Below are 12,375 nucleotides of genomic sequence, written 5' to 3'. Positions count from 1 at the left end.
AAATACCAATGTCTAATTTCAATATCGATTTTGTAAATAGTGTGGAAACATACATTGCCTTCCCAAGAGAACAGTCATGTAAATGATAACAGAACATTTATTTTTCCATGTGCCCAAGGTTGATGTAATATCATATGTGTATTATCATTTTGCTAACACTTGACGAGTACTGTAGCAACAAACCACTAATTGTTACTGTATGTGTCCATGTGGTTGTGGCTCCTCAGGGTTGGAATAATCTATTAGCATTTTGTTGTCACTTCATCAATAACTAACGTAAACTCACCCCATTCTGTACAAATTTGCGCAACCGTGACATTCAAACGAGGCTGCAAAGAAAACCTATGGGACTGTAGCGACTGTGTTGACTTCAAAATCGGGGGTGTGAACTAGGTTTCTATTCAAGCGTTGATCGACATGGTAATGGCTCTATAGTATTGGAGAAAGGTTGAAAAAACTGACCCTCCGTTACATCGTGACGTGTCATGCCGTAACGTACAGCACACATAAAGCAACTATTTCTGTCTTCCAATCTCTCTCCACCAGGTGTAGCACTTCTCTCATCGTTTAAAAACAAGAAATGGACAGAGACAGGGGTAAGGGGGGATACCTAGTCATTTTTTGCATCATCACTGCAAGCATCATGACTCTCAAAGCCGCTGTTTACTTCTGAAGATCACGTTAGCACCGCCCTAAAAACCCGATTCAAATTCGACACAAACCTTCAAATAGGTATGCAATGACACATTATATACACTCTTTATAGTGTTTTATTTACACTTTAGAGGCGATAAGGTGATAAGTTGGACAGATCGAGTGAAAAAAAGCAGTATTGCCACACACGTCTCTCCTTCTCACTATCACGCATTAGTTTCAATTCCCCACCCGCCATTTTTAAAAAGACCCGACGGAGCTCGTTGCCTTCTTGAATCATGCAGAAACGGGCAGCGTGGAGTTCATGTAATTGATTCTGTTGGAAAGTGGAGAAATTGTGCTTTACAAAGGTATTGACATTACAGTTGATCTGGAAGTGTTAGGTTTTTTGGCCGCTAAAATAAGGTCAATTGTACGGACCAAGACGATGTACAAAAGTGAGTGAGTTTACGTTACTGTATAATAACAAGTTACAAATAGTAATGTGCTGAAAAGCAATACTCTTTCAAAGAGAAAAGTTATGTAAAGATTGGCAGCTTTACAATGAACCTTTCAGGTTTTTATTTTACCCGTATTTTTCCAAGTATGTTGACTGAGAACACATTCTCATTTACAGCAACAACCTGGGGAATAGTTACAGGGGAGAGGAGGGGAATGAATGAGCCAATTGTAACCTGGGGATAATTAGGTGGCCATGATGGTATGCGGTCCAGATTGGGAATTTAGCCAGGACACCGGGGTTGGCACCCCTACTCTAATTATAAGTGCCATGGGCTCTTTGTGACCACTGAGAGCCAAGAAACCCGTTTGACATCCCATTCCAGCAGCATCTGGTCTCCATCCAGGGACCAACTAGGACCAACCCTGCTTAGCTTCATAGTTAAGTGAGCAGTGGGATGTAGGTTGGTATTCTATTGGCAGGTATGCTGTTGGCAGGTCTCTCTCTAGTCTACATCATTGTCTGTGAACTGGTGACTGTCTGCCCAGTAATATGGCATCCATATTAGGAAGTCTTCAATTGTCATTAAAAGCTCTGTCACTTGTCAGACAAACCCCCCTCAGTTGTGGGTGGGTTACTGTGTCCCTCTATGTCTCTAGTGTTGTTTTGAGCTGTCATGGAGACACCAGGGGAGCTGTTCCTTCGCTTCCCAGTCAGGATCCTCTTCATGGTGGCCTGGAACATGGAGGAGGAGAAGTAGAACGTCACAGGATCCAGGACGGTGTTGACCGTGGTCAGGAGCAGAGCGTAGAGCCGCCACTCCACGTTGTCTTGGATGATGAACCCCTGTACATGGGTGACGTTATAGGGCAGGAAGCAGACAACAAAAACAAGTAAGGTCCCCATAGCCATTCCGACGGCTCTCTTCCTTTTCTCTGCACAAAGGTTAGGGGTCCTATTGAGGATGAGGATGAAGTTCAGGTAGCAGAACACACAGACCAGCAGTGGCACGATGTATAGAACCACACACAGCTCCAAGCGCATGGGAAGCACCACCTTCAGCTGCTCCTGGGTGAAGTTGTCATAGCAGGCATAGAACTCAGATGAGGTCTGGTTCTCCACGATGTAGATGAAGCAGAGGTGGACCAGGCTGAAGACCCACACCACCAGGCTGCTCACCACTCCATACAAGGGCTTGCGGCGGAGCCTGTACTGGACAGGGAAGGCCACACACAGGTAGCGGTCAACACTGACCACCATCAGCAGGAGGGAGCTGGTGTAYATGGTGGAGAAGAAGACGAAAGAGGTAATGTTGCAGAGATACCTGGGGAGAGTCCATACCATGCCGGAGGCTGCCTCGTGCATCTTGAGGGGCAGGAAGAGCAGGAAGATAAGGTCGGACACAGTCAGGTTGAGCAGGAGGATGTCTGTAGGAGTGGGCTTTTTGCGGATCTTGACGCTGAAGGCGTAGAGTGCCAGGATGTTGCCAGGCAGGCCCATCAGGAAGGTGATGATGTAGACAGACAGAATCAACCCACTCCTCACCACCATGGCTTCCAACTGAGGACGAGCAGAGAATGACAGCAACTATTATCTATATTTGATCATATAGCACACAGTTTTGGCTGAAAAATGGTCAACTCTAAATTAAGATCAACCATTATCTCAAATGATGATGTAATGGATGCAGCTTGCTGAAGAAATGTTGAAATGAAAATGAAACCATCCATGAAATCAGCTCCTATTCCATTTTTTATAGTTCAAACCCAAGCTCCGCCATGTCGAAACAAAAGCATCATGGTATAATGTAGATTGTTTAGATTGTTTTTTGAGATTGATTGTATCAGCTCCCATTATTAGGCTATTTAACTACATACATTGGCAGTGRGCTGTCAGGACCAAGGCTTAAATAACAATAATGAACAGCCATTGAAGTATTACTCACGCTATCAACAGTTCATCAAACAGAGGATATGGTGGATAGTCCAAGGCTGTCCGCTACACAGGCTTCACAGAAAGTTATTTGTGCAGATTAAAGTCACTTCTCTCCTCAGCTCGGTTGGGGAGGACTGTCCACCTCTTTCTAATTACATGCTCCTAAWTTTACTTGAAAAAATGTTCTCTCTAGCTCATTTCATCAGAACAAGTAAGCAGCCAATGAATGGGTGGTTTGTATATAATGAGATAAGCAACGGTGTAATAAACCAAGTGTAACAGCCATCACTGGGCCTAAATCATTGAAGTTTTGCATAACTGTCACCATAAGGTGTCCCTTTGACTAGGGGGTTAATTAAGGTGCTACACTCTTAGAAAAAAGGGTTCCAAAAGGGTTCTTCAGCTGTCCCCATAGGYGAACCCTTTTTGGTTCCAGTTAGAACCCTTTTGTGTCACGCGGAGCGGAACAGGTGAACACAAGAGTAGACTCAGARGAGGAGACTGGGATGAGGTAACCAAGGTATTTATTAAAACACACGGGGAAGATTGAGGGCAGGCCAGGGGAAGCTCAGGCGGGTTGCAGTAAAACAGGTGGGGAGGCTGAGGCTGGAGCGAGACGTGTTGGGACAGGGTAAGCAGATCCGGAGGGGAATCCAAGGGAGCCGTAGAGTGGGGGATCCAGGATAGAGTAGCAGGACTAACGAGAAGTAGGACTGGAGACAGGGACCAGAGTCAGAGTGGGCAGAACTGTAGTAGAGAGGAAAACAGCAAGGGAAAACAGGCACAACAGGACAACAGGGTCTAAAAAGGAACAAACGGCTAGAATCATAGACTGACTGAGCAGAGATTACGATCTGACAGCGTGGAAGTGGCAGGGCTGAGTATTTGTAGAGGTCTTGATTATGGAACAGGTTGCAGATGGTGGGGATCTGCTCTGACTCCAGCACACCTGTCTCTGCCCACACAATCACACACACACACACAGAAAGGGAAAGAGCACTGGGGGAGTGGCGGCAGGTCAAGGAGACACCGGATGAGCAGTAGAGGGCGTGACAGGAACAGATAAAAAAAATTGGGTTCCAGGTAGAATCCTTTTGGGTTCTATATAAAACCCTCTGTAGAAAGGGTACTACCTGGAATCCAAAAGAGTTCTACCTGGAACCAAAAGGGTACTACCAGGAACCAAAACGGGTTCTTCAAATGGTTATCATATGTTACTTTTGGGGATTGCTGTACCTTAGGGACTCTGACATGTCAGGTTGCCTTAAAGACAAAAAACATCAATGTCAATGAGCTTGAACATTATTATTTGTTTTATGTAAATTACAGATGCAAAAATGAGAGTACCTTAGAGGGATATCCAAAGTGGGGAGATTAGAGCTGGCCTTTGGTCTACAGGTAATGTAGAAGGGAGACGTCGTTCAAAATGACACACCTAATATGGTTTAATATGTGACAWCATCATCAAGAACCATACAAACCTCTCTCTGCAACTTATTCTGCGTACACACATTACAGCTCCCCACAGAAAGACACTTCCAACTGCCAGAGCAGTCAGCATCCATGGCAGTACTGTGTTCAAATAAAGACAGACAGAAAGCGAGAGTGAGAGCAAGAGAGAGAGAGAGTGGGGACACATGGGGAGGCAGAGGAGGAAGAATGACTGTCACTGTGTGCCGATTATAATGATATCAGAAGATAAACCACCTGAAATTCTGTACTGAATGCTTACTTACACTGTCCAGCTGNTTGATCATCCAGTGCAGAGTGGCATTAGGTCGGGCTTCTGCTCTACACACACAGCGCAGAATCCCACCCTTCAAGGAGCAAGTGGAGTCAGAGAGGATTGCTGGGGGGACTGGAGTGACAGAATGACACAAAGGTAGAAAAAAAATTATGTTTTGACACTATACATTTGTCTTCCTTCCTGTTGTGAGTGAAAAACAATGACAATAGAACTATGTTAGGGTGGGAAGGAGTCATTTCATCTATTTTACACTAATAATGTGTCGCTAGAATTAGCATCTCTGTGTACAAATATAATTTTAGTTCCATTGGAAACCGTGCAACCACTCATAGACACATACAATGAGATACTTACAGTTGACATCCAGAAACAGCCAGGCTGACTGATTTGATCCAATATTATTTTGGACAATGCAGGAGAATGAGGTGTCTCTGCTAATGTTGGGATAGGACATTTTGCCCTGAGTTGAATTCATTTGGATGCTTTGGCCTCCCTGTCGTCTGATCCACACATACCTGCCTGGCTGGGGGTTGCTGTCAYCAACACACTCCAGGTTGACACRATGACCTTCACTGACTGGCTGTTCATCCACCATCACCTTCACACCAACAGGGGCATCTGTTAATAAAGTAGACAACCATGTATTGTGACTTTGTAGTCGTTTGTTCTGTAAAATTGTAGATTTATTTAAGTGATGGCCTGTGAATGGAATAATTACACAACTGAGAACAAACAAGAAAGACCAAAAACGTACATGAGATGTTAAGAATGACTGGTTGACTCTCAGTTTGGACTGTAGCGAATTGAGCTGTGCATTTCATCTCTTTTTTGTGCAGTTGGCACGTTCCTCTTCCTTGTATTGTCTCAGTAGACACCCACAGCCCTCCKTTTTCCTCCATGGAAGTCACTGCTGTAGAATTTACAGGCAAACGGCTCCAGTGAAGGGWTGGAGGAGAGGATGGGCAGGAATGCCAGACAGTACATTTGGCCTGGAATAAGTCTCCATCCACCAATGCATTCTTCATGGATAACGCAGGAGCTTTTCTATCTGCAAGATCGAATAAATTATTATTAGCTGGAACCAAAGGCAAACAAGGCATTACCAGTTCCCGTGACTAATGGTTTAACGCCCTGTCTGCAATTCTCATTCAGTTTTAACATAGRGCTCCAACTACRGACCACTARCACTCCTGAATACAGATGTCAAAGTAATGAAGTACTGTTCATCTGATCACAAGTTGTTTAACGACAACAAATATTCAATCTAATACACCTCTCCATGAGTGTGCTTACTTTRAATTGTAATCCTTACGATCTGATGATGGAAATGTTGTGTAGCTGACTCATCAGGGTTGATCCACACGTAGAGCTGGAGMTTATTGTCTGTCCATGTCACACTCTCAACCCTCAGTGTACAGTCACCCTCTGATGCATTGCCTGGCACTGATGTACGCCCTCTAAAACTGGTCTCCACACTGGTCGGTTCCTTGCCATCATAAACCTTGGGATAGAGAACGCTATGATACCGGTACCAGATGACCCTGTGYTGGGGGGCGGTGTGACAGGACACTTCTACACAACTACCATCTACTGCCTTCACAGTATTGGGCACCTTCACCATCCAACAGTGACCAAGCGAGACAAGTGTGCACCCTGAGGAAGAAGACCTAACAAGTCAGTTTACATTGTATCAGTTCTCTTTCATTACTTTGCCAGCTGTATCAAGTGGAGTTGAAATAACCTTCCCCAATTTGAGGAACTGAAGAGTCGGTTGATCCACAGAAGTACATTGAATTTGGAAAGAATTCAGACCCCTTCACTTTTTCCACATTTTGTTACGTTACAGCTGATTTTCTAAAATGGATTCAATCGTTTTTTCCCTCATCAATCTAAGCACAATACCCCACAATGACAAAGTACATTTTGGTTTTTAGTAATCTTTGCACATTTTTATTGATTTATTTTTYTATTTTTTTAAATATTTTTTTATTTAAATAACGGAAATATGAGATTTCCATAAGTAGTCAGACATTTTACTCAGTACTTTGTTGAAGTGGAGGCAGGTAGCCTAGTGGTTAGAGTGTTGGACTTGTAACCGAAAGATTGCAAGATCGAATCCCTGAGCTGACAAGGTAAAAATCTGTTGTTCTTCCCCTGAACAAGGCAGTTGACCCACTGTTCTTAGACCATCATTGAAAATAAGAATTTGTTCTTAACTGACTTGCCTTGTTAAATAAAGGTTAAAAAAAAGCACCTGTGGCAGTGATTACATCCTTCTTGGGCGTGAGGCTACAAGCTTGGCACACCTGTATTTGGGGAGTTTCTCCCATTCTTCTCTGCAGATTCTCTGAAGCGCTGTCAGGTTGGATAGGGAGTGTTGCTGAGCAGCTGTGTTCAAGTCTGTGCTCTGGCTGGGCCACTCTTGGCTGTGTGCTTAGGGTCGTTGTCCTGTTGGAAGGTGAACCTTTGCACCTGTCTGAGGTCCTGAGCAGGTTTTCATCAAGGATCTTTCTGTTCTTTTCTCTGTTCATCTTTCCCTCGATCCTGACTAGTCTCCCAGTCACTGCCGCTGAAAAACATCCCCATAGCATGATGCTGCCACCACCATGCTTCACCGTAGGGATGGTGCCTGGTTTCCTCCAGATGTGAAGCTTTGCATTCAGGCCAAAGAGTTCAATCTTGGTTTAATCAGACCAGAGTATCTTGTTTCTCATGGTCTGAGAGTCKTTTAGGTGCCATTTGGCAAACTCCAAGCGGGCTGTCATGTGCTTTTACTGAGGAGTGGCTTCCGTCTGGCCACTCTACCATAAAGGCCTGATTGTTGGAGTGCTGCAGAGATGGTTGTCCTTCTGGAAGGTTCTTCCATCTCCACAGAGGAACTCTGTAGCTCTGTCAGAGTGACCATCGTCACCTCCCTGACCAAGGCCCTTCTCCKCAGATTGCTGAGTTTGGCCAGTCGGCCAGCTCTAGGAAGCGTCTTGGTGGTTTCAAACTTTTTCCATTTAAGAATGATGGAGGCCACTGTGTTCTAGGGGACCTTCAACGCTGCAGACATTTTTGGTACCCTTTCCCAGATCTGTGCCTCGACACAATCCTGTCTCGGAGCTCTACGGACAATTCCTTTAACCTCATGACTTGGTTTTTGCTCTGACATGCACTGTCAACTGTGGGACCTCATACAGACAGGTGTGCCTTTCCAAATCATGTCCAATCAATTGAATTTACCACAGGTGGACGCCAATCTAGTTGTAGAAACATCTCAAGGATGATSAARGGAAACAGGATGCACCTGAGCTCAATTTCAAGTCCCATAGGAAAGGGTCTGAATACTTATGTAAATAAAGTATTTCTGTTTTTTATTTTTAATACATTTGCAAAAATGTCTAAAAACCTGTTTTCGCTTTGTCATTATGGGGTATTGTGTGTTGATTGATGAGAAAAGAAACATTATTTTAGAATAAGGCTGTAACGTAACAAAAAGGGGAAGGGCTCTGATACTTTCTGAATGCACTGTCTTTCCCAGTGCAACAGAAAGTGTTTCATTGCAGGCCAAATGTAACTACTGAAATGAAACTGCATCTAAACCAAATTAGCTGTATGTAGCCAGTCAGCACATCTCAAACATTCTGTGCCCAGAGGTTATACTGCATGTGGTTCTGTCCTTGTCTTTCTTTATACATGWAGCACTTTCACAATAATCAGAGTGACGGGATAACAAATAATTGGGTTCCATTATAAAAGCTTCATAAGTTTCTGTAGCACCAGCTGGTCCAAAGCAAAATAAGTAACATTTACTGTAAACATACAGTATTTAACATATGGTGACATTTAACTTAAAGCTAGAAAACTGAAGTCAGATAATGCACATGTTGATGCAAAAATAAAATGTTACCATGCAAACAAAAGTAATTTAATAAGATGTGTATAATGTACCTGTGAGGAATCTGAGGATGTCCATTACAGTCTGTGGTGTCTATAGTCTATTAAGGTCCCGATGTCATGTGATGGATAMGATGCTGAGGTTTATAGCTATAAAACAAACAATCAATCACCCAATCAGTTAATTAAAGGAAAACTATATTTTGGTATTTGTTTCATTAGCCCATTGTTGACATACTCCCAAAATGTTTTGCTTGTCAGCAATCAAGTTTTCAAGATATGCAACTTTCAAAATACAGAAATACAGATTGCTGACAAGCAAAATATTTTGGGAATTTTCCTTTACGTCAATTAAGTACTTTTATTTCAGTTCTGTTTTAATATGGATTGAATCGCAACATGAATACATTCAGAATATTTTGTATTTTTGTATATTTTCTCATGAAAACATCTCACTATACTGCAGCTCTAGCACTTGACTACATAGAGCAGGGCTCTTCAACCTTTACTTGCCCAGGGACCCCCTCCCAGGCAAACCAGTGACACATACATTGGGGGGGGGGGTGCACGTTTTATCAAATCACCAGGCGAATGATAATGGCAAGGAGAAGCTTTTTCAAAGCCTATGTCAGATACTCCAGTGAGTGTAATTGACTCCAATTAGTGTAATTTGCTCAGTATTAGGAGTTTATAAATAAAGTTTACATTATTAGAAACAATATATTCTCCTCTTTTCTACTGTAGGTATGTAATTCAAATTTAGTTTATTCTGTTATGGCTTGCGATATTCATAAAAACATTAAAATAAACGAAATAAAAAATCCACTTAAAAATATACAGTATTTTCGTGGACCCCCTGCAGTACCTCCGCTGACCCCTGGTTGAATACCCCTGAAATAGAGCCATGAATGCAGGGAATTTTCTTCCAATTCAAATAACTTAAGCGAACAATAAAATCTATTTTCCAAAAATGAATAAAACAACGACTCACGCCACAACGCGGACAGTGAAGAGACACTATGCGCACACACTCACGCATACTGACACTGATACTCCAACTCATACACACACACACACACACACAATCACTCACACACACACGTACACACAGGCATACATTCACCACACACCACAGGGCGTTGGTGGCACCTTAATTGGGGAGGACAGGCTCATGGTAATGGCTGGAACGGAATTGGTGAAATGGTATCAATTACATCAAACACGTGGTTTCCATGTGTTTGATGCCGTTCCATTAGCTCCGTTCCAGACATTATTATGAGCCTTCCTCCCCTCAGCAGCCTCCACTGACACACACATACTTAAACCCTTACACACTCATCTCATCCGGTGCTGCTACTGTCTATATTCTATCCTGTTGCCTAGTCAATTTACCCCTACATATATGTACATATCTACCTCAATGACCTCATACCCATGCACATCAACTCGGTAGAGTTACCCCACCTATATAGCCAAGCTATCGTTGCTCATTGTGTATTTATTCTTAGTGTTACAATTTTTTATTCTATTATTATTATCATTATTGTATTCTGCATTGTTGGGAAGGGCCTGTAAGTAAGCATTTCATTGTTAGTCTACACCTGTAGTTTACGAAGCATATTTATTTTATTTGACACACACACACACACGTTTTAATATTGTAATATTGTATTATTGTAGTATTGTACATCTATATTGTATATTTGTAATAATAGAGTAATAATGTCATGTCTTGTATGATGTATTGTTTTATTTATGATYTAGGCTGTTGTTTTGTTGAGATGTAATTATTTTGTTCCTGTTTGTACCTCAGGAAGAGTAGCTGCTGCCTTATGGGGATCCTAATAAATACTTAATACCAGGTGCCATGTGCCATGTGGCTCAGTTGGTAGAGTGTGATGCTTACAAAATCAGGGTTGTGGGTTTGATTCCCACGGGGGACCAATATGAGAAAATAATACAAATGTATGCATTCACTGCTGTATGTTGCTCTGGACATCGCCCCCGGTGAATAATAACTAGAAAACTATATATTATGTGTTAGGTCCTGTGGGAAGAGGTTACTGGAAATCATCACAGTGTACTTGGAGGCTACAAAACAACATTATAAACATGTCATTGAAATGTTGTCWCAAATCCCCATAAAACTAGAAATTAACATCATGCCTTACCTTCAGAGGAGGTGGTGAGCGTCTGTCTTGGCCCTCTGTTTCTCACAAAGCGAAACCCACTACATCATCCTCCCCTTTGTTCTTTTCAAACAGGAAACTGTCTGAGCCTACTTTCCAATTGGCCAAGAGTTTGTTCTATTGTTAGCTTTCAAACATACCTTTGTTTTTTTTGTTTTTTTGTTAAATACTATTGGTACATTCAATGATATTAGAGTAAYTTTAAGAGTTTTTAAATACCTTGAAAACATTAAAGGTTATACAGAACGTAGGTCATCATAATGCTGTGAACAATTACATTAGGCTACAATAAAGAACAATAAGGTGGAKATMTCATGTTTTTATTTGTTTTGTGGTGAAAAGAACAMCGTTATATTTTCATTAAGAGCAATATATCTTTGTGAAAGTACAATAGGCCTACATTATATTCATYAAAAACTAGAGAAACTGCAGGTGATCCATCTCCAGTACCTTACTTATTCTGTGTCTGCCTACATTTCCCAGCACACACCTTTCTTCCTCCAGGTAGGAACCGCTAGACGCCTCCCTTGCCCCGTCCACGGWCCCCTCATTCTTCTTCTTCATCCACTTCTTCTTCTTCCAAATCACACTGGAATAAAACACATCATCCCCCTCCTTCTTTGCAGTGCCTTCTCCTGGATCTATAGCAGTGTCAGCGATAGGACTGGGCAGGCTGGTTCGGTCTGTCTCAGAGATGGCTTTGGAGGAAGGCAGGGGTTTAGGACCAGGATTGGGGACCTCTAGGTTTTGTTTGCGTCCCTGTCTCCTGGCCTGACTCGGTATCATGCTGTTGGCATATATATCTTCTTCTGGCACAGGAGGATCCTGCAATAACATATATTTATAGACATTTAACAGACTTCATCAAAACATATAGCCCAACGTTTGTATCACAACTAAAGATACATAAATAAATGAAGCATATAGGAGTAGTTGTTTCCTTGTTAGCCGCTCAGCACAGAATGGCCGCATGTGCGCACTCCCTCAAATCGTTTGGAGAAAATACCCTTTCTATTTCTTTCAGCTTTGTTCAATTGTATTCTTCATACTATAAAATACTTTAAAATAATGCCATAGAATTCTAAGCAAATCTTGTCTGCTAAATGAACTAGTGTAGCCCACAGCCATATGGCATAGCCAGATCAGGACCTAACATAAGGACAACTCAGAGTATGCTATTCTGTTCTTCTGAAATAGACTACATTTTCTTCATATCATGTGTCTTTAGACTTGTCGAAAATAAATAATGAATTACATTATGGATTTATTAGACTTTTTAAAATGTAGACGTTCCAAAGGTCTGCATCAGTGGCTTGTAGGCTATGTGTGGAAGCCAGGAGCTGCTAAGTGTGTTTATGTTCATTACCGTGAGACCGGCAGTTATTTGCTTGACAATCACCCGTCTGACGAAATTTTGTGACCACCACAGCCCTAGCCAGGCCAACAGGTTTGTGTCAAGAACTGCAACGCTGCTGGGTTTTTCATGCTCAACAGTTTATTATTTTCCTGTGCGTATCAAGAATGGTCCACCA

At 42.3% G+C, this 12,375-nt stretch overlaps 3 protein-coding genes and 1 long non-coding RNA gene across 4 annotated transcripts in view; all 4 read right to left on the bottom strand.

Annotated features, from left to right (window-relative positions):
- Window positions 1-1,012: 1,012 nt before the first annotated feature.
- Window positions 1,013-2,803, bottom strand: LOC111964730 (free fatty acid receptor 2-like). Its single transcript, XM_023988557.2, has one exon. The coding sequence runs from the start codon at window positions 2,642-2,644 to the stop codon at window positions 1,691-1,693; it is 954 nt and encodes a 317-aa protein (XP_023844325.1). The 5' UTR covers window positions 2,645-2,803; the 3' UTR covers window positions 1,013-1,690.
- Window positions 2,804-3,538: 735 nt separating this feature from the next.
- LOC111964759 (uncharacterized) lies at window positions 3,539-4,594 on the bottom strand. The gene is made up of 4 exons (XR_002877437.2): window positions 4,510-4,594; window positions 4,376-4,420; window positions 3,866-4,291; window positions 3,539-3,775 (listed from the first exon to the last, which is right to left on the bottom strand). It is a non-coding gene; the product is annotated as an uncharacterized lncRNA (long non-coding RNA).
- Window positions 4,595-4,719: 125 nt separating this feature from the next.
- LOC111964680 (myelin-associated glycoprotein-like) lies at window positions 4,720-10,895 on the bottom strand. The gene is made up of 6 exons (XM_023988519.2): window positions 10,826-10,895; window positions 8,709-8,804; window positions 6,069-6,428; window positions 5,530-5,823; window positions 5,130-5,393; window positions 4,720-4,886 (listed from the first exon to the last, which is right to left on the bottom strand). Exons 2-6 carry the CDS (start codon window positions 8,731-8,733, stop codon window positions 4,720-4,722), a joined length of 1,110 nt encoding a protein of 369 aa, XP_023844287.2. The 5' UTR covers window positions 8,734-8,804; window positions 10,826-10,895.
- Window positions 10,896-11,149: 254 nt separating this feature from the next.
- LOC111965189 (B-cell receptor CD22-like) overlaps window positions 11,150-12,375 on the bottom strand; it is a 32,266-nt gene continuing 31,040 nt past the window's right edge. The window contains exon 15 of the mRNA XM_023989220.2: window positions 11,150-11,668. Within this exon, the coding sequence (XP_023844988.1) occupies window positions 11,261-11,668 (408 nt within the window). The 3' untranslated portion in view covers window positions 11,150-11,260. The remainder of the gene's footprint in view (window positions 11,669-12,375) is intronic.

This window comes from Salvelinus sp. IW2-2015, linkage group LG6.1 (assembly GCF_002910315.2).
Source record: "Salvelinus sp. IW2-2015 linkage group LG6.1, ASM291031v2, whole genome shotgun sequence".
NCBI lineage: Eukaryota > Metazoa > Chordata > Actinopteri > Salmoniformes > Salmonidae > Salvelinus > Salvelinus sp. IW2-2015.
Note: the sequence above shows the minus strand (reverse complement) of the source record. Positions and strands in the feature narration are given on the sequence as shown.